We start from the raw sequence: 23569 nt of genomic DNA, 5'->3' as shown, positions 1-23569 counted from the left end.
GAGGACTTGGTAGCCTTGAACGTTCGGGGGAACTGGAGGAGTATCGCCCAAGACCGCCGAAAATGGTGCTCCACGGAACGCCCGGCATTGGCGTAAGGACACGCTGTAGCCATCAAGAAGCAGGAAGAAGAAGATGGGTATTTCTGGAAACATAAAGATACCCACATACACTTTTTGAGTTTGAGATAGTGACTTCCTTGAAAACAGCTAAAAATAACCAATTTTAGGATTCAATATATTAGCAATTGAAACTTCCAAATCAAGTTGTTGTTAAATTTGCCAATGTCGATTTTCCGACCGATAACGTACTTTGAAATTTGCTTTTTGGAACTTATAGGGAGAACACTTTGTTGTACTGGAAAACTTAATTTTATTCAACAAATTTACAAAAAGTCGTCTTAACACTACAAGTTGCATACGCGATTTATGATTACTCGAAAAAACCTTTAACTATAACCATCCCTTTAGATGCCAGAGTTTTCATTTAAATTAGAGAAAATTTATTTATTTTCCTTCTGGCTTTAACGGGTCCTTCCATTTAACACATTACAAATGTTGTTCATTCTCCTATTAAGTCATAACGTTAGAAAGAGAAAGTAAATCTCTAATGCGCCTTGGTCCCTTCACATGGGAGTGGCTTATCCTGAAGTCCTAACCAAACAAAACTCTTGAAATACACACTCTACGCGTGAGACCGTTTTCACGTTGCTTATCATAACTCTATTCTAGAGGTCTCTCGCTTCTAAGCGACACTAATTTATTCAATTGTAAATATATCGCTCTCGGAGCGACAGGAATCGAGATTATACCCAGGTGAAATCTAAGATGGCAACTTCCGGTTTCCGGAAAACAGCCAAAACTTACCAAATATTACCCAATATAAGTATTTCCGTTATCGTGATGAACAAAAGTTGACCCAAGATGCCATGTTGAAACCCAAAATAGTGACCTCTGGGTTTTAAAAAGAAATGGTATATCAATATTTCCGCATCGCAGATGTTTTTTCAACTTTCAGGGCCACCACATTATTTCCAGAGAACTATTTTTTAAGTGTTCGATATAGGTTATTGACATAAACATATTGATAACAGATAATCTATCGCAATCTCATTAAAAAGAAGAAGTTTTACCTCAAACTTAAAACTCGCGATACATTGACGAATGTAAGACAGACTGCCGAAACTCTTGATTAACAATGCTGCCGTGTCTCATACACAACCTGTTTAATTTTTTCATGAGGTACAAACTAACAATCGAGCTTTTTTACAAATTACTTAAATTCTGAACTATTCAGTTTTTGGATTTATGATTATCACCCTTTTATATGTTAGGGGAGCTGCGTATTCTCAGGGTTACAGAATCCACTTAGACAATCGGATCATAAGTTTAAATCCTAGTATAAAATCAGGCCGTATGATGTCAGATGAACTTTTGTAATCAAAATATAATATAATAGGAAAATAGAATTGTCGATACATGCCACGAGTAACTAAAGAGGCTCGATAAAGAAGAGCAGTAGTTAGCGTAAAATAAAGTGAAAACCCTAAATTAATCCACTTAGCGGTCAGACCAAGCCTTTCTAATTCAAACGTATTATTTGAAAAAATAAATTTACATGAACGCTTAAATCTTTGGGTTCTAAAATATTGATATTGTAATCGAAGTATGAAATGTGAAATTTGACGTAATGTTAACTCTTAAGAAATAGCAAAATAAAAGCAATAACTCTTAATTTCGAACAATTCAATCACGAGCGATACCGGAAACGTTCAAATAGTACGATACCATATTTAAATTATGTTGAGGCCACATATATTGATCAAAGCAGGTATGTTTTTGAATTTCTTTTCTTTCCATAACTTTTGAGCCACATATCAAATTGTAATAAAGATAAGTCGTTCGTATGACACTAGTTATATTCAAATAAGTCTTGTAATCTTTGAGATAACGGACTTTCGTTGTTTTAAAAATGGTTTAAGTTCAATTATAATCAAATGAAATGGGATCGTATAGGGCAGCCAAACTTTGGAACCACGAGTTCAATCATAGTTCATCAGTTAACTCTTAACTAGCCCGTTCATCTGATATCAATATTGTTCAAATCGGTTTTGTAGTTTATGAGATAATAAAGTTTCATGATTTTCACATTTCGGTACATTACCGACGAAGTTACAGTCCGATTACAGTAAAACTCAAAAGGGTGTTATGAGGCAGCTGAACTTTTCATTTGACACTAATTTTGTGGAAATCGGGTCAGTCATCTCTGAGAAGCATGAGTGATATTAAACAGTCTTCAGAACACGTTTCTTTTCATAACTTTTGAACCACAATTTCAATCTTTATAAAATTCAAAAGTTAAAAGTATATCAAATAGCCCGTTCATTGAAACCAATTTTGTTAAAATCGTGTCGAGTGATATATGCCATTCGGCCCTTTGGAGCACTTTTATGCTTTCAGTTTTGCCAGTGATTGCTATACCACAGACAAACAGACGTGCCACTTGATGACGATTTAATCGACCAGAAAAAAAACGATTATTTTGAAGTTTTGCTTAGTGGGCAATAATGCCGCTGGTATCGCTATAAGCAAGCGTGCACATTCATTATCAAAAACAAAAACCGCCAGTAATGCCGCTAGTGTTGATTTAAGCAAGCATGCATACCCATTGGCAAAGACAAAAACCGTTTTACGAAAATAAGTTAGTAAGCAATAAGCTCGCATTGTGGCGCATAAGTGTAACGTTTGGAATAAGAACAAAGATTTTTCTTCGAAGAGGCACGTCTTTTTGTCTGTGGATATACCTTTCTAGGAGAAGGGAAAAATGTAAAATTCAGTCACTTACCTCGGTGACAAATATGTACCGTGGAATGGGGTGAAATTGATCAGTGGGGTAAAATTGATCACCTGAGTATTCATGATAAAAAATACGAATTCAAAGATATTGCTCTTACAACACTAGGCAATGTTAACGTGTCCTTAAACGCAACTATTGCATGATTCACATACCTGTAAAAAACAACCCTTGCATGCCCAGTGCAATTTTTCATATTTGCGAAAAATTCTTCTAACTCAGTCAATCAAATTTGATCAAACAGGTTTCCAAATAACAAAAAAAAGTATTGATTTTACTTAAAGTAATCTTAGTTGAGGGTAATTTACGTTAAATTTGGAGAAGTGAGTAAAGTTTGATAAAAGCTCAAAAAATGTAATTTTCAACAATGATCATTCCATACCATTGAAGAAATACTGAAGAATTCGCAGGAAACCACAAAGATTTTAATTTCAGAGCTAGTTTTTGAGCTTTTGCAACCAACCGAATTGAAATCGGTCTAACGACGATCAAATAGGAGCAAATTTAGCAACAAGCAGCTCATGAATCAAAATAAACAAATTTTAATCTGATATATCGTTATTTTCGTTTCCAAACTAGCTGTAAATGATACTTTTCAGTACAGAAATCAACATTTATCTTTAGCATATCGAAAAAAAAGCACATTGCCAAAATAATGTATGGATTTCAATGGTGATCAATTTCACCCCAATTTACCTCATAGTACCATATAGAAATGGCGAATTTATTTCATGAAGTAGACGATAGAAATTTCACCAATAGCCATAGAGGTTTACTGGAGCACATATCAGTACTTGTTTTAAAATTAGACTATTTCGGGAAAAATGTACATGAAGCTAGTTAATTGTAAATTGTTATAAAAATTGATTAATTTCACCCCGTTCCATGGTACCTTCCTTTCCGTCACGGTCATTAAAGATGCAAAGGTAGAGACGGTCTCCAACAACAACGGTTGTTACGGTACATCGGGGCAAGTTGAAACGGTTTTCCGAAGGTTCAACTTTGAAAATTATTTAAAAAATCTCGAAAACATCAAAGTCAAATTGCTTGGTTCTAAACGTTTACTGAACTCTTTGGTTATTGGTTTGGTTAAAAAAAAAATGATTAACCTTACAGTTTCGAAAGTTGTCAATTTTTTCGAATTTCATTTCAACTATGACTTGTTGACTCTGTTACTTCAAAATGTCGATTGCGTTGAGTAGACTTACTTTACTGTACATCTAATAAGAAATCCACAGACAAACAGACCTACCTCTTCGATGAAAAATCCTGGGAAAACTTCACCCTTGTTCGAAACGTTACACTTATGTGCCACCATGTGAGCTTACTGCCTACTAACTAATATTCGTAAAAACGGCATTAATGCCTACTTAACAAAGTTTCTAATTAATCGTTATTTTTCTAGATGAAAAAATCGGTATCGAGTGGCATATCTGTTTGTCTGTGCTAAAACTGACGCCAAATAGTCTTATCGGAAGGGCTCTTGCAAAAATGGCACATGAGATCTCGGTTGATGTCCGAGTATTTATTGCCTCCTGCTTCTTTTGAATATATAGTAGGGGAACAACGGGCAACACGAACAGGGCGGGTAAGATAGTCCGTTGCTCATTTCTATATAAACCATTGAAATTAACACAAATCATTTATGCCAGTTACATACCAACAGCATTCTGGGAGTTTCGAGATATTATGTAGATTGAAACGATAGTTAGTTATTTGAGAAATAATAAAAATAAGCTCACCCTCAACAGCAAAGCAATGTGATGTAGTTTTTGCCGTGCCGAATTTAAGCTTCTGCTGCGGTAAAATTTCAGAAAAATATAGTTTTCAACGACATTGGAATAATTAAGCATATTTGAAACATGTGGGTGAAGATAGTTTAGTGAAAATATGATTTTTGCCTTTCTCCTAGAAAGGTATAGCAATCACTTGCAAAACCGAAAGTATAAAAGTGCTCCAAAGGGCCGCATGGCATATATCACTCGACTTAGCTCGACGAGCTTAGCATTTTCTGTATGTGTGTGTGTGTGTGTGTGTGTGTGTGTGTATGTGCAGATTTTTATTCTCACTCGCTTTTCTCAGAGATGGCTGGACCGATTCGCATGAAATTAATTGCAAATGAAAGGTCTTGTTGTCCCATAGGACCTTATTCAATTTTATTGTAATCGGATTTTATTTTCGAGGTTATGTATCAAAATGTAAAAATCATGAAACATCAATATCTCGATAACTACACAACCGATTTGAACAAAATTGGTTTCAAAAAACAAGCTACCCTGAAAACCCTTAACTTTTGAATTTAATGAAGATTGAACTTGTGGTTCAAAAGTTATGAAAAGAAACGTGTTCTGAAGACTGTTTAATCTCACTCATGTTTCTCAGAGATGGCTGAACCGATTTTCATAAAATCAGTGTCAAATGGAAGGCCTAGCTGCCCCATAAGACCCTATTGATTTGTTTTGCAATCGGATAATTATTTTGCCTGTTATGTTTAAAAATGTGAAATCCAGCTACGAAGAGGAACATATCCCGAAGACTACTTGGACTCACTCACTTTTCTCAGAGATGTCTGACCCGATTTCCACAAAATTAGTGTCAAATGAAAGGTCTAGCTGCCTGATAAAACCCTATTGAATTCTACTGTAATCGGACTGTAACTTCGTCTGTAATAAACCGAAATGTGAAAATCACGAAACTTCGTTATCTCAGAAACTACACAACCGATTTGATCAATATTATTATCAGATGAGCGGGCTAGTTAAGGGTTAACTGATGAATTATGATTGAACACATGGTTTAAAATTTTGGCAATTCATAATGGTGTCTGAGGTCAATTTCAAGCTTCTTGCAACATTCTGGCTCCGGAGATACTCATATTGGGTGGTATTTGGTCACTTTGGGCTGTTTTTCAGAAACCGAAAGTCGCCATTTTGGACTTTAAAATTGTATGTGATATTAATTTCTGTCATCTGGGCGTAATTTTAGTTCCGAAAACATTCATATTGAATGGGTGGTATTTGGTCGTTTTCCGCTGTTTTACCGAAACCGGAAGTCGCCATCTTGGGTTTCATAATGGCATTTGAAGACAATTTCGATCGATTTTAGCTCCTGTGTATCATTCTAGATCCGGATATTCTTATATTGGGTGGAAATCGGCCATTTTTGGCTGTTTTCCAGAAACTGGAAGTTGCCATCTTACAATCCAAAATGTTGCCTGAGATCGATTATGGAACACATTTGTTACCACTAACAACATTTAACTGCCAAATTTGGTTCCATTTAGTTGATTCTCGAGATGGGCAGAAATTTGTGTTTCATTTGTATGGATATATTTGTTACCCCTCTAAACATCCACATGCCAAATTCAGTTTCATTTGCTTGGTTTGTTCTTGAGTTTTGCAGAAATTTATATTTCATTTGTATGGGACCCCTTTCTTTCAAAAGAGGGAGGGGTCTCAAACAATCATAGGAACCTTTATCGGCATCAAAAACCCTTACATACAAATTTTCACGTCGATCGGTTCGGTAGTTTTCGAGCCTATTTGGATCAGACAGACGGACAGAGAGACCGGATTGCATTTTTATATGTATAGATTACAACATCAATAGTTTAGAACCTAAAGAGTGAATATACATTCATTGGGATGAAGCATTCATGTAAATCTATTTAAACAAATAAAAGTTGGAATGAGAAAGGCTGGGTCTGACCGCTAGGTGGATTAATTTAGGTTTTTTGGAAATCACATCGTTCCAAAAAATTGTTTGCCTCTTGGGCAAGACGGTCAGTCGTTGTGTTCGCAAAATGGGCAGTCTGAGAAAACGACGATAGCACCATTTGATATTGTTTCTTTCAGCATTCTTAGTACGTGAGATGAGACTTAAAGTCATTAACTCTCATTTGAAACAAAAATCATCATTAGAAACGTTGTTAAAACCTGTAAATATGCTTCATGTAAATGATGTGAATGATTCCATCTGCGCAGCGGACGGTAAGCTTTAAACACGTGCTTTTTTGCGCAGCGTGTCGTCCCGTATAGAAAAGAAATTTGCTATAGACTTTCATAGGGCCGTCTTACCAGCACAGCCGGTCCGTTTCATATGCACGTTGTGAAATAGTGGTTTTTCGAGACTGTTTTTATTTCAGTGAAAACTAATATAAAATCACTCTTAAAAGGAAAGGTTTGCATTATTTAATGAGAAGCACTAGTCAATGTCGAATATTATGAATAGGGTAGATAATATATTTTGGACATGCATATATTTTGGACAGGCTGGGTATATTATCAGCTTTTATTGTGTAATTAAAACATATAATCTACTTACCAGTATTCTAAATCAATATCTGAACTTCCGTTTTCAAGGCTGTATGGTAATCTAGTCAAAAGGTTTCAAAATTATGGAAAAAACCATAATTTAAAATTTGTAGACTCAACTTCCATTTTCCAGTCAAAATCAAGAGGAACAGAGGAAAACCGACTGTACTTCAAGAAGCTATAAATCTGAATAAAACAGAAACACCGTCAAACTAATTGACTTACCACACTTCTATTAGGTTAACACACATTTTTGTTAACTTACTAGTCTTGAAAAATTTCAAAACTCTTAAATTTGTACTGTCCAAAATGTATTCAAAAAAATGAGAAGAAATATATTTTGGACAACATTTTGATCTGTGAAACAAAAAAAATGAGCGGCAAATTTCACATTGCCAGGCAAGCGCTTTGTTCATTTTGACAGCTAATTGTTTACCGTCTTTATCGGATTGAAGTTACCTTGGTGTTATATAATCTCAAAAAGGATTACGCAAAGAAAAACTACTCAGACTCTGAGGCTCTGTAAGTATTTTGAACCCTTATATCACTCCCCTCCCAACGCCGCTGCAAGTTTTTTTTAAATTTAAAATGAATCGTTCAATAGGTACCACGTTGACACTACATCAACTGGTGGTCAGTATACAAAAAAGGCGTTTGGTAAATAAAAATAATCCAAACGACATTTACAAAGTTTATATATAAGGATGCACTCGTGCGCGGTAGATTACAGTTGAGGAGGCGGGTGTGGTTGGTATTGGTCTTGAATGATTCAAATCTTGTTCACGTTGTATATCAATGGTTCCCAACTTTCAAGGGTAAGAAACATTTCATTAAATGCGTTAAAATATAGAAAAAATATAAGATGTCCAAAATATATGCAAGAATATCTCAAGTGTCCACAATACATTTTGGACAATGTCCACAATATATTTTGCCTGTTCAAAATATATTCAAAATACCTTTCAAAAATCCTGTTCTATTAGAAACATCTCCTGATAATATTGTGGGGTGTCATGCTCATTTGATTAGTGATACTTGTGGTATTGTTTGCATGCTTTCGGATACCATTTTTATATTTATTTGATAGAGACATTTACAATTTCATCTGAATGACTCCTTAGCCTGTCCAAAATACAAGATTTACCCTATCGTTGGTTGCAATGTTGTGTTTTGAGCAGAATAATGAATGATTTCCTTAGGGTGACCGTCTTGCCCGTTGTTCCCCTAATCGTTTCTCCAACGTACGTTCGGACCATGATGAATTCTAGATGACAATTCCGATATAAAAATAGATAAAAATAGACGATTCTAATCTTCGTTTCAACTTGCCCCAGAGGTGAAAATGTAAGAAGCAAGCTTAAATGCTAAAAATTCTTGCCGAAATTGATACTGTGTCTTTTCAAGTTGTTTCCCCTAATCAACACAAAATGTTCAATTTACAACCAGTTTTGTGATAACAATTCATGAAAAAATATTTTCCCTAACAAATTCAATCTTTTTGTAAAAAAATTTCACGGAATTCACGTAGAGCTCAAGCTAATTTTTTTTCAAAAACTTTTACATTTTATTCATATTTCATTGAAATTTAAATGAAAATAAATTTCGTCTACATTCTGGTTCTTAATATATTTCGTAAGTTTTCCTTCTTTTCGTTTTTCCGATGTTTACGAATTTTCGCCAATTACCTCAACGTTTATTTGAGTCTTTTTAGCCTAAAAATTTCCTTTAAATTTTTATTTCCTAAATTAGACGAACAAATATAGAAAAATAAGGTATCAAAGAGGAATTGAACAGAAAAAGACAAATTAAAATAAACACAAAGCTTCAGTTAAAATATCAGACTGGACTATTTTTTACTGGAATAAAGTTTATCGGGTATTTTGGGTTTCAACCAATAATTTTTTTTGTTCAATATATATTTTCTTCGCGAAAAAAACTTTTAAAAAATAAATTATTATTCGAACATAACATGAAATTCATATATAAAATGACGCCGAAGAAGGAAATGTAGTCAGTAGGAAATTTCTGAGAAAAAATTACCAAATAAGCTTAGTCAAATTAGTATCACGGAAAGTGTTACTTAAAAATGTTAACTTGCCTAAAAGAGCCGAACCACATTTTCATAGTTAAACCTCATTCTTGAATTCAATTTAAAAAAATTTGTCTATTAAAATGGCACTAAACTGAAAGGTGATGATGATTAAATGTTCTTTATATTGCTCTGTATTTCTTTTGCATAATTCCCTACTAACCATCTACAGTATTTACTGTATTCCTGCTCACATACAAAACTTGTTGTAAGAAAATAAGAAAAAAAAATAACTTAAGATAAATATAAAGTGAAATTAAGCTCAGTATAAGCACAGAACGCAACTTCGAAAAAATGCTTCAGCAGATCGGTGCTCACGCTTTCGCACTCATTTTTCGTTGTTCTATTCTACATTGATTTATTCTACATTGATTTATTCTGCATTGATTTTTTCCACATTGATTTATTCTACATTGATTTTACAGTGCATCGTTCTAACAGTCCGCTCCAATAGTTTGAACTTGCAGCAAAAATCTGTTTTGTTTTGCTTCAATAGCCTGACAAGAAGGTGATTTTAAATCTATCAGAATCAAAACAGCTATCAACGTCAAAATCAAAATCAGACAGGACCGCATTCAAGGAGATCTTTTAAGTAGAAATTCAGTAACAATTTACAACCAACATCAATGGAAAAAAATTAAATCCAAAATCTCTCACCATTCAAATATTACTTAAAAATTTTTCGAATCTTATACCCTGCGACTGTTGAAACCATTTTAACTAGTTGGTTGAATTACCTAAACATTTTCGTTTGAGTTAAAAACCGAATTTCTCGACTAACGACAATAAATTTTTTCTCGTGTCGTTTAAATATAACGCATATCAGACGCGCTATACACAGCCCTGCTTGCGACATTAGGTACAATGTTAAAGAGAGATACCACAAATAAAAAGATTTCGTCTCCTTTCTGGCTCATATCTGCTCTGTGGTATGGGCCTTTTGTTCAACTAGTAGTTAGTAGTTAGTAAAGAGCAATAGTCAACCAATTGACCAACGGACACTCATCAATCGTTGGGTATAGGAACAGATTTCAGCATCAGCCTAATAGTGTCTGCCATAGTCAGGTTCATTGTAAAATTCATTACCTCGCAGATATTAATAGCTTTTTCCCTTTTCGATTATACCTAATTACTCTGGCGGTTCCGCTCCGTTTGGCAAACTTGCAATAAACAATTGTTCTTTGAAAACAGCAGCGTTCCACACTGTGACCTACTGACAAAATTTGATCGGTGAACACATTCGCCACCACCCCTTGTTTTCACTACCGTAGCCCCCCAACTAATATGTGCCATTCTATTTTTCGCTGGCTGTTACACTTAGGCGCCGCCCGGATGTGATCAGCATCGGTGAATCGGACGTGAGCAAAATCTACGATGGTGTGGCGCAAATTATACGTGTGATGGAGACCATCCGTTACCCCAGCTACAACCCTAAAACACGTGAATACGATATTGCCGTGCTGAAGCTGGAGTCCGAGGTGGTGTAAGTATACCTACCCGAAACTGGCCCCGGCCAGGGAGAGAACACAAACCGCAGCGGTCGGTTGTTATTAGAATGTTTTTGGGAAAACACATCCTGGGCCATCAAAAACAGGAACTTAAAGTTTGCTGTTTGATCAACAAACAAAAAGTTGCTGTCCGGTATTTTCCTCTCCCAAAAAACATTCTCGTTCGGACCAACCGCTCGGGACTCTCATATTAAAACCTTAATTGTGCTCAGTCTGCGGTAAATAATGCATCTGTTTTACATGTACCTTGGGTCGATGTTTGCCCGTCCGTCCGTCCGTGTGGGGGTGTGTATATGTGAATACCGATTGATCGAAAGGATAGTGTCAACGAGAATGCAATCCCCGCTTGTTTGTGGCGTGATTTAAATCGAACGCCTTACTATACGCAGGAGGTGCAGTTCGATAAACAGTTTCTCACCGCACGAGACAAGAACCTGGTGCACAACCGGGACTGCAAACAGTTCACGTCCCACACCGAACTCAACAACGACCAGATGTGCTGGCAGGAGTTCAAATTGCGTGCTGATGGTAGCGAGGCAGAAAACTGTGGCCACCGAGGGGATCCATTTATCTCGTTTCAGCGGAGCAACAACATCTACCTGCCCTATCTGGTGGGATTGTACAGCTTTGGTGACAAACAGTGCGCTTCCGGCGAGCCTGTGGTGGCGACCCGGATATCGTCCTACATCAACTGGATTAGCCTGTATCTCTAGTGATGCGTTCGGTGAATGAGCCGAGGGAGAATAGAACGGATTCACGCAACCCGTTCTGTGTGTTGGGGCACCCGCTGAACGGTACAGTGGTTGTTTCGGAGTGACGAACGGCCGCGCGTTTAGAGATAAAGTGCATTTCGGTACGAAACTGCTGACGTTTAAATCCCGGCTGTAGACTTAGAAACTCGCTAATATCTGGCCAATGACAACGCCACGCAAGGATGCAGTTTTGCTAATCAAGTTTATTGGTTGAAGAGATCCTTGAGCTTAATAGTGAAAATATCAGAGGTTTTCCAACGTTTCTTACCTGTCAATAATGTGCCTCAATTTAACCTGAAAAGTTATTATACAATTTTTAGTGTAGTAGTAGTTATTGCAATAGAGGTCATTAGCCTTGAAAACAAATTCACAGTAAGCATGATAGAAGACTTTGTAATTTAGTATAAGATAAAATATTCATTTCGTTTAGGTAAATTAAAAAACAAAAACAGCTGTTTAATATTTCCCTGAAAGAAATTCTACCAAAATTGCAACTTCATAGCTTTTAAAGGGAAATGAATAAAATAAAAAAACAGGCTATGAAATGAACAGACACGAGAAAATAGAATGAGACAGTCACAAGCATCGTAAGCATCGTCCCTCGAGACCAACTGGAAGTATTTGAGCAACAACAACAACATCGTGAAATATTAAAAAAAAAAAAAACCAACAAAAATATTTAAAAAAGTAGAAATGCGAAATCAATATACAAAAACCTAATACAAAACTGAAAAACATACGTACTTGTGCATGTACAACACAAAAACCTAAATTAATCCACCTAGCGGTCAGACCCAGCCTTTCTCATTCAAACTTTAATTTGTAAAAATAGATTTACATGAACGCTTCAATCCAATAAATGTATATTCACTCTTTAGGTTCTAAAATATTGACGTTGTAATCTATACATATAAAAATTCAGTCTGTCTGTCTTTCTGTCTGGTCCATATAGGCTCGAAAACTAACGAACCAATCGACGTGAAAATTTGTATGTAGGGGTTTTTGGTGCCGATAAAGGTTCCTATGATAGTTTGAGACCCCTCCCTCTTCTGGAAGGGAGGGGTCCCATACAAATGAAACATAAATTTCTGCACAACTCAAGAACAAACCAAGCAAATGAAACCGAATTTGGCATGTGGATGTTTTGAGGGGAAACAAATATGTTCAAAATAGTTGGACGCCCCTCCCTTTTCTGGAGGGAGGGGTTCCATACAAATGAAACACAAATTTCTGCACATCTCGAGACCTAATCAACTAAATGGAACAAAATTTGGCAGGTAAATGTTTTTAGTGGTAAAAAATATGTCCATAATGTTTTGACACCCTTCCTTCTTTTGGAAGGGAGGGGTGCCATACAAATATAACACAAATTTCTGCACATCTCGAGAACTAATCGAGTAAATGGAACCAAATTTAGCATGTGAATGTTTTAAGGGGTAACAAATATGTCCACAATGGTTCGACACCCCTCCTTTTTCTGGAAAAGAGGGGTTCCATACAAATGAAAAACAAATCTCTGCACATCTCGAGAGCTAACCAACTAAATGGAACCAAATTTGGCAGGTGAATGTTTTTGGAGGTAACAAATATGTGCATAATGATTTGACACCCCTTCCTTTTCTATAAGGTTGGGGTCCGATACAAATGAAACACAAATTTCGCACAGCTTAAGAACCAATCAAGAAAATACAACCAAATTTGTTATGTGAATGTTTTTAGAGGTAACAAATATGTCCATAATGGTTCGACGCCCCTCGCTCTTCTGGAAGCACATGTTTCTGCACAAATTTCTGTACATCTCGCGAACTAATCAACTAAATGGAATCATATTTGGCAGGTGAATGTTTTTAGTGGTAACAAATATGTTCCATAATCGACCTCAGGCAACATTTTGGATCATAAGATGGCAACTTCCGGTTGCTGGAAAACAGCCAAAAATGGCCGATAATTCATCTATTAACCCCTAACTAGCCCGCTCATCTAATAATAATAATATTGATCAAATCGGTTGTGTAGTTTCTGAGATAATGAAGTTTCGTGATTTTCACATTTCGGTACATTACAGACGAAGTTACAGTCCGATTACAGTAAAATTCAATTGGGTGTTATGAGGCAGCTAGACTTATTAATTTACACTAATTTTGTGGAAATCGGGTCAGCCAGCTTTGAGAAAAGTGAGTGAGTTTAAGTAGTCTTCGGAATATGTTCCTTTTCATAGCTGGATTTCACATTTTTAAACATAACAGGCAAAGTAATAGTCCGATTGTAAAACAAATCAATAGGGTCTCATAAGGCAACTAGGCCTTCTATTTGACATTGATTTTATGAAAATCGGTCCAGCCGTCTCTGAGAAACATGAGTGAGATTAAACAGTCTTCAGAACACGTTTCTTTTCATAACTTTTGAACCACAAGTTCAATCTTTATAAAATTCAAAAGTTAAAGGTTTTCAGGTAGCCCGTTCTTTTGAAACCAATTTTGTTCAAATCGGTCGTGTAGTTATCGAGATAATGATGTTTCATGATTTTTACATTTTGATACATAACCTCTAAACTTTAAATCCGATTACAATAAAATTGAATAAGGTCCTATGGGACAATAAGACCTTTCATTTGCAATTAATTTCATGAAAATCGGTCCAGCCATCTCTGAGAAAAATGAGTGAGAATAAAAATCTGCACATACACACACACACACACACACACACACACACACACACACACACACACATACACACACGATTACGATTCTTTCGTAAAACACTCGCTATATGTTGCTCGCTCCGCCAAAAGCAGGCAAGACTGAAACAAAATCATCAAAGAAAGCTACCATATATTTCTTTGCTCTAAGTTGTCTCTTGCAAGCTTGAAAATATGTAACTTTCCATAGCGATGGTTTGCTAGGATTGAAAGCTTATAAATAGCACGTTCAGAAATGATACCCGAATGATTGTTATGCGATACGAGTTTTTCATCCTTGCACACAAGTACGACAGAAGAACCGCGAAGACTGCACACCGAGTGGCGTGATGAACACGTACTCAAAAATGGGTAGAGCGCGAGAATCCTGCTCTTAAATAATAGAACTATGTGAAGATTTCTTACTTAAAGAACGATAATGGCGTAAGAATAACTGAGATAGAGAAGTTGGGGTTAGTGCAAGGTTTAAGTGACCCTGCTTACGGAAATTTTACTTTTCGGTTTTCGGAAGATGACAATTCCTGATAGTAATCCCTGGATGGGACCCTGCTTTTTGGTGACAGCAGCGGTGGTAATCGTGGTGACAATGTGTCTTATTGCTGTCGTATATCCAAATTCGATTATCTATTCAAATTTGGGGATTTATCCAAACAGTTCATTATTATGTAATTGTTGAATGACATCAAAAAAAAAGGAAAAATACAGCCAGCAAGACATAAAAGAGATACAGAAGATCATGCATAAATACAGGTTGGTATAAAAAAGGAAAAATATGTCATTTGAGATAAGATTGAAATAAATGGTAAAAGAAATAAAGCATGGAGTACCAAAACAGAATATTAGGAAAAAATAACTTAAAAAATATGAAAATACTATATAAAAAAGCAAAATAGGAAAATAGGTATGAAAAAGAGACATGAAGATAATAAAAACGAGGTCCCCGTGGTTCTGTGGTTAGTGATGTCGGTCGGCTAGCTCTCCCACACGATTGTATGTTCGATTCCTGATCAGGTCGATGATCTTTTCGAGCTGGAAATTTTCTCGACTCAGCACTGGGGCATGGTGTACCGTTGTACTTATTCTACAACACGCAAAATGTGCGAAGTAAAAATATCGATATCGAATTCTCTGGTTGATCGAGACCGCTAGTAGCCCTCCAGGCTAGCGTGCGATATTTTTGTTGTTAAAAAATAAGGAAGAGAAAAAATATTTCTTGAGAATGGAAGACTAAGGAGTCTACGACAATAAAAATGAAAACACCTGAACTGGAAAAAAAACAAAAAAAAATATATAAAAAGTTATAATTAATAGAGTATGAGTGAGGAAAATAAAAATCAAAATAAAATTTTCACCATACAGTCAGATTTTTTACGCGGGGGAAGCGTTCAAAAATTTGTATGGAACCGCGTAAATAAGGACTAATTCAAGTTGAAAAATTACGTAGAAAACTTTCCCAAAACGTTTGAACTTTGATTGAATATGATAGTGGCTAGTCTGAAGGACAAAATACAATATTATAATTTTTCAGTACTGACAAGATAAATTGTGAATGTTTCTAAAACTGATATATATATATATATATATATATATATATATATATATATATATATATATATATATATATATATATATATATATATATATATATATATATATATATACTAATGATTCAATTAATTGTGTCCTTAAACGGGAAACGTGATTGGAATGAAGTCGATATCTTGTGCCATTTATCAGAAGCAAAAAATAATAATTAGATATCGATTGATTTTACTTAACTCGGACATGTCCCAAACAGGACGGAAGGAACAGAAATGGGAACAATCATCTTCAAATAGATAGAAAAGGTAAAATTTTAATATAAAAATTAGAAACAGCCAGAAAAAATATATTCCGGATAATCGAGTCCAAAATTTCGGATAATCGAATCATGGATAATCGAGTCGCCGGATAATCGAGTCGCCGGATAATCGAGTCGCCGGATAGTCAAGTCCGACCTGTATTGAAGAAAATTACATTAAAAGGTAATTGGTTAAGCAATATTAAAAAGCTAAAAGAGCGGTTAGCGGTCTTCAAACAAAAAAAAAAGGTTAACAACTCGATACCAAAGCATTCATAAAATTATCGAAAAAGAAAAAAAATATTTGTTGAAATATACATACGAAGGAAGAAAAAAACTAACGACAATAAGGATAAAGAAAATATTAAAAAATTAGTAGAAATGAATAGTATGAGAAACAAAAATAAAATAAAACAAAGAATTGGAATAACGGAAAAAAGTACAATAAAAATATCCAACAAAAAGAATTATAGGAATATATTGCAGGAATAAGATCGTAATAATCTAAGAAGTTGATTTCAAAATTGAAAAAAAAAACAGAAGAGTTGTGTACAAAGCCACGACTGCAAGGTTGAAGTAGAATACTTTTACAAGAAAGATAACCCGGCTGCTTGCGCGTCAGTCATTTTTTCTAGTAAATAAACGTTGACTAATCAGATCAATCGAATTTCGCGCTTAAACAAGGATTGACCATTTTCAATAATATAGTAAGTTGCTTGTCATAGTTGGGGCTTGGCAATTTTTAAATTTTGAGATGAAATTTTTTTGGATGTCGTGCTCATTTTTGAACGTAAAGATAATTCACTACGTTCTGAGACACGGAGATAAAGTAAATTTTTAACTTTTACAAATTTAAATATGTAAATGAACTCATTAGAAAATATTAACTCTTCAATCAAGTTTTTATTTCATCCTGTAAAGGACAATTTGTAGTTTATTTTAGTATCGGATAAGATGCCGATCACATCTTTGCGTTATCACTGACCATGTGAATAAAATATTCCTTGTGATAAAGTAAACAGTGAAAAGCTGATTTAACACTCAAAACTAGACGGCTCACGTGTTGTCAAAATGGGTCAACTTTTCATTGAATGCATTTACTAGTGCCCACTATCGCACAGAAACTGCATTTCACTAAAGTGCCTCACTGCATCAGCCGCTATCGATGCTGAGATCCGCTGCAACTAGTGCGCTATCTATAGCCATGCCACAGTTGTGGCCGCTATACGCTGCCATTGATATCCACTGTCCCTGCATCAGCTACGCCACAGCTGTGGCCGCTTTCCGCCATCGCTGGTAAGGGAGGACGACTGCTGTTGTCGCTGTCCAGAACTTTTATGAACTGAAACAGGCTCTAATATAGGCATGTTTTAAATTGCAAGGTATATGATTCTGTCGACCGTGCTTGGGAAGCAATCATATAACGACCAATCGAATTTTTCGTTTTGACAAGGCTTGACTATTTTAAATAGTACAATAGTGTGAATAATAAAATTACAATTATCTTCTTTTGGGAAGAATCTTAGAAGATTTTCCAATTTATTGCTGCAAGAACGAAGGAAATCCATCGAATACTAACCGATTTATTAGCATTTGAAATTGGACATATTTTCCACTTTTTTCGGTTTTAGATTTTCATTTCACATCCCTATGTAGCCGAACTTCCTGAGAGAAGTATTCTACTTCAAAAATAGAAGAAAAAAATTATAGAGTAGATTAACCAATTAATACTTGAAAATCAAGTAGAAAAATTAAAAATAATAATGAAAAGTTTCTTTCAATTATATGAAAATAAAAATTAAATTTTGTACATGAAAAAAAATTTAATTTGGGAAAATGAAATTCAAACGAGGGTTCGTAAACTTGAACAAATATTAAAAATAAACAACTTAATTGAAAGCAAAGCGGCTAAGCAACATCAAAACGTGAGGAACCCGAATGAGAAATACAAAAGAGAAGCGAGTAAACAAATGGAAGAACTATTCTGAGCAAGATAAAACCCGAAACTCTTTCCGTTTCCCCCGGCCAGAAAATAAAACGACAATGAGCAAAATAAAAGAATATAAATTCATATATGAGGAATAGATATGTACTAAAAATAAATATTAAAAACGAACGCAGTAGACAGAGAAATAAAAAACATGTAAGAGCGGAAAGGAAGAAAACCGATAAGAATCAAAAGAACAAGATGCAGTAAAAATGTGCGATAAATATAAATAACCCAAATAGAAAAATTCAAAGGGCAGGATAGCGCAGATTATCGATAAAGAAAATAATTTAAACAGGATCAGGAAATAAGTGAAAAAATAACTAAATACAACAAAAATAAAATAAATAAAACAAAGAAAAAAGTTACTCAAATAAAAGGAACAAATTGAAATAATGACAACAACTGGAAAAAACAAAGCAAATATTTAAAACAAGAATATATGTACGAACATGTTGAAGGAATTAGATTTAGGAAATCGAAAAATAAGTTTGAAGTAAACGTAAAAATTGATTGAAAAACTGGACTGATATAAGTTTAAAAATTATCAAAAGGAGAGCCGGTAAAATATTTTGAAAAATAAAAAAAAGTGAAATTTTTTGGTAGAGTTAAGTAAGTGAAGGAAAGAAATATCTACATTAGAGAAGCGAAACCCGAAAATGAATAAATAAAATACAGAAATAGAAATAACATCCCGTTATGTTCCGGTTCAGAATTTTACTACATACAAGAAAAGGAAAAAACCAATTGAAGTTTACTGAAAAAGTTATAAGACGAAGATAAGAAACATATGTCGAATATAAATGCAAACAAGACTTGTAAGAGACATTACGGGTTATTCAATAAAATCTGACTGGAAAATAAAGTATGGATATATGAAAATACATAAGATATAAAAGCGGATATGGAAAGAAAAGATTTAAAAAAAAAGAAAGGAGAATATAAATAAAATATTTAAATGAGATAATTAAATTTGAATAGCAAATTGAGAAATATATTTTGAAATAGATGATAGGCTAGGTAAACTACAAACCGGAAATATTCAAATAAATGAAATTAAAAATCAAGATACAAAAAAGAAATTCATCTAGGTGAAACACATTAGAGTGAAAACAAACAGTGCATAAGCAATAAAAGCGAAAGTGAAACGAAAATCAGCATAGAATGTAGAAATGAAGTAAATTATTTCGCATGAAAGAAATGACATGTCGGTAAGAAAGACGTAAAACTCAGAGTCAAATTGCTAAGGGCTTAAAAGAGGGAAAGACAAGTATGTATAAAAGTTATACCACAATATATCGAACAAAAGGTAGCAGTGGTCATAAGCTCTTACAAGGGATGTATAAAAGTAATTAAATATTTATGAAAAGAGAGACAGTGAAATAAATTAACTGAAAAAAAAGGATAGGTAAATTAATTCTTTTTTTTTTGTATATTTTTATACGATCTGTTATCAATACTTCTCCGTTTCGAGCACTCCTCTTGGGAAATAATAAACATTAATTATTTGAACAAAACAAAAAAAAAATCGGAAACATATGAAAGATAAAACAGACAATTGATCGAAATAGTAGAAAGAAAATAATACAGGGAAGAAAGTATCAAAAACAGGTATAATCAAATAAGATGAATAGATAGTTTTGAAAATAACAACTAGAGAAATAATAGAGAAGCAAGAGAAATATTACAAACGATGATATAATTTGCAATTCTGTGAGAGCTTTAATCAAAACAAAAATAATAAAAAAAAAACAGATAAAAGCTAACGTCAACTGCGCATTATGTTATGAAAATACTCAAAAAAATTAAATTAATCTTATGAAAAAACTCAAAAAATTAATGTGATTGAACTAAAATGTTAAAGGCATTGAGCTAATTAAATATAAAATAATAGTATTGCTAAAATTAATAAAATGTCTGTAAAGTAAGATACAAAATAGGTAAGAAAGAGCACACGATTGAAAATTGGAAGTGAAGTTAAGGAAAGAAGTGGAAATTGAATGCAAATTAACATGAAGAAGAACATCATGAAAAATAGAACGAGTAAATAAAAATACAAAACAAGTGAGATTTTATTGAGGAAGAAGCAATGGATATATAAATAGAAAAGAAACAAAAATATTTCATAAAATAATCCGAAGGAAAAAAGTGAAACTGTGTTAATAAGAAATATGTGAAAAATTGAAAATTATGCAGACTAATGGCTAGTCTTTAATGACATGAAAATTTTAAAAAAGAAATAATAAAAGCATGTATCAAAGAAACATCCTAAATTAGTTCTAGAAATAATTGAAAAAAAAAGCACGGAACGCTAACGGGAATTGTGAAAACAAGATTCACTCCGAGCTAGATCCATAGTCCTGATTCCTAAATCCCATCGAGACGGTAGCAGAGATTTTACAACTCACATAACCTTAGCACATTTTACCGAGCTATCCACGCAACTAACAATACGATAGCAAACAAAAAAAAACTAACCCTCGTGCTAGGCCTACACAATCGGGGCAAGTGCAAATGCAGCGTAAGTAATTCAACGGGAAAATTGATTTCCCTTGTCGATTGCAGCTACAAGGCATTTTTTAATTGAAAAGTCTCTGCTTATGGCGCAATAATGAGCACCAAACATGCAATGTGAGGTCGTCGCACGTAGCCTTTGCCAGGTGGAGCTGCAAAAATGGGGCTTAAACAATAAACAGCTTTGCTGTTGTTGGTTCTATTGTATTAAGGCAACTTTTGCCTGGTATGGGCAGCCGGGAAGGCTTTTCAATGTAGTTGTCAGAGATGGTAAAATCTAGGTAAAATTATTATAATTAATCTACGTTCCAAGAGAGACCTTAGCCGACTTGTTGAGTTTGAGAGTAGCTGGTGTTGGAAAATCTCAAAAACAAATGCCTTTCATAAGCTTATCAAGCTTGAAGGTGTGACTAGCCGGGATTTCAGAAATGATTACCGGTGCTGAGAAATAAATTATAGTGTTTCAACATCCATTACAGTCGGAATAATTTAGTAGATGTGTTTCGGTCGCTTCTATCGGAGCACCAACGTTCTGCTCGATGAATGCTAAGTCATGTCATAATGCTCATTTAGTATGCATTACCGAAGCCATAATCTTGGTCGGAATTTTGAAATCGTTTGCTGTGGCTTCACCTGAATCACCCCTGTTGACGAGATTCTGATAGCCTCCTTATTGGTCCTTCTAGGTCCCACTGTCTCGCTAGGTTTGCCAAATCTTTCTATACACATCTATCTCTACTAACCACGAGTTAAATTTCCCTGCGGAATTGATGAAATTCAATTCAGCTCCTCAATACGCCGCGGAAACTGTTCCGATTCCCAGCATCACATCCTGCATCGAAAATCGCACGCTGTTGGCAAGTGGCAGGAATTGATATATAGCGATCATAGAGAAACGGATGTATGAACCACATCGTTTTGATTTTTCAACTTTTAGTAACATTTTCTCTTGAATTGTGTCAATATTTTTAGAAACTATCAAAGAAATATTTGACAATTTTTTGCTCAAAATAGTGAATTTATTTGTCACCGTTGAAAATTTTGCAAAATATGAGAGTATCCTGTTGCTGAATAAAACTACAGACAACTGGGGCAGTTCGTGCCACCAGAGTACTCGAAGTGGCGCTATCTGTAGGCTATCAACCACACCACTAACCTGGTCTAACATATAACGGTGCGCACACAACTTCACCCACAAAAACCAGATCCGAGTGTCTTCTGACTAGCTCAATCTAATCAGTTTTCCGCCGCAAGCAGTGGAGTGGAGGTTACTCACTCGTCCTGTTTGGCATTGGTCAGACAGCCGTGCAGATTCATTGGTCCATGTGGCATCAATATGCCGATAGCTTCTCACCCCGAACCGGTGAGGTGCAACCGTCGAGGTTTGACATTTCTCCCACATCTGGCCTACGGGTTGAAGATGAGTGTTTTTAGCTATGCGATTGCAATGGAAATGTGCCGGAAGTTGCAAACAGTTGTGGCTTAGGAGTTTGGAGACCACACGAAATGAAACTAGTCTTGCTCATGGGAATTTATTTTGATTCTCTGTTGCCCAAATTATTCCCAGATGAGTTAATTTTTTTTAATCGATCAAATAAGTCTATTAGTGTAAAATATTTCAAATACTGGAAAAAATGCAAATCTTTGCATACTATTCTTTCGGAAAGGGGAGTGTGTAGGGAACAGCACTGTAATATTTCAATAAACTACTACATCCTTTCGAAAAGGGCTACAAAGCAATGTCAGTTGTAGGCGACTCGAGATGAGATGAATGAATCAGGTAAATAATGAACAGGCAGATGAAATGAGAGAATGTTCAGAAATTGGATCGAAACTTTGAGCTATTAAAATGAAAGACTATCAGTACAGGCATTGGTTACTCGGATCTTTATTTTGTGCTGCGCAGAGTGAAACTGATCCGCGCCTCTGCGACCGATCGTAGCTGCCCGCTAACACATGTGATTTGGTGTTCGACTGAATTCGGAAATGCAACCTGGATACAAGGTTTCGAGGGTCAACAATTTTTTAAACATCATAGCATAAAATATATTTTAATGGTAATGCTAGAATGTCGTGGGGAGTGGTTGAAACCGATGCACGAACTAAATCGAATGATACCTTAAAACCCTTCATTTTTTTTGTCCTTAACTTAACAACTTTATTACGCAATGCATACGTTGTTTCAAATATATCATGCTGCCTATTTACACTTTTTTGATTCGAAGAAATTGCAGTACCACTAACCCGTTTAAACAAATTTTCAAAGCTCTCGAATTGAATTGGAGTCAACATTAAGCAATGCTACTAGGCTCAACTTCAAAATGGTATCAGAGTTATTCTTCTCTATCATCCACATTATTACGCCATCGAAAGAAATTTTAAGAACATTGGCTACAATTACTTCATATATAACTTCAGTAAACTGTGTTTTAATTATCTCTCGCATATTCAGATAAAAAGCTGTGAAGTTCCTGATGACAATCTTGAGTGTCTGGTTTCTATCAATGTATGAACAAGATCTTCCTAGACTTCATCCATCATTACGTCATTTTCGTGACAGTTATCAGGTACAGTTGAAATAGGAACAGAATTATTATTTTCTAATTTTTTTTTTTTCGAGAAGAAAACATGCGTATAATAATCTATTAGATGGTCAACAATTTATATATGATTTGTTGATTTTCGTCCGTTAATTATATACTTTTTATAACCGTTTGGTTAAATTTTTTACTTTTTTACTTTATCACTTCACGACTTTAACTTTAACTTTTACAATACTCTTTATCCGATCAACCTCAGAAATTTTAGCTGGATTAGTCAAAAGCGAATAATTAATATATATAATTCTAGATCCAACTACAACTCTAATGAAGAAAAATTAAGTTCTGAACGAGTAAACAATATTTCATGAATCTTACATGCTCAAGTTCTGTGTTGATGACTTTTAAACCGTACTAAAGTGTGCATACCGCTCACTAGAGCACTTGAATTCCTAATACAGTTTAATTGAAATCACA

The 23569-nt window shown here is 34.8% G+C and overlaps 1 protein-coding gene across 1 annotated transcript in view; it reads left to right on the top strand.

The window, feature by feature from the left end:
- The window catches only part of LOC129730209 (uncharacterized), a 74205-nt gene extending 61969 nt beyond the window's left edge, over positions 1-12236 (top strand). Inside the window, exons 11-12 of the mRNA XM_055689360.1 lie at positions 10575-10736; positions 11084-12236. Of these exons, the coding sequence (XP_055545335.1) occupies positions 10575-10736; positions 11084-11474 (553 nt within the window). The 3' untranslated portion in view covers positions 11475-12236. The remainder of the gene's footprint in view (positions 1-10574; positions 10737-11083) is intronic.
- The last annotated feature ends 11333 nt before the right edge of the window (positions 12237-23569 follow it).

This window comes from Wyeomyia smithii, chromosome 3, assembly GCF_029784165.1.
Source record: "Wyeomyia smithii strain HCP4-BCI-WySm-NY-G18 chromosome 3, ASM2978416v1, whole genome shotgun sequence".
In the NCBI taxonomy this organism is placed as follows: Eukaryota; Metazoa; Arthropoda; class Insecta; order Diptera; family Culicidae; genus Wyeomyia; species Wyeomyia smithii.
Note: the sequence above shows the minus strand (reverse complement) of the source record. Positions and strands in the feature narration are given on the sequence as shown.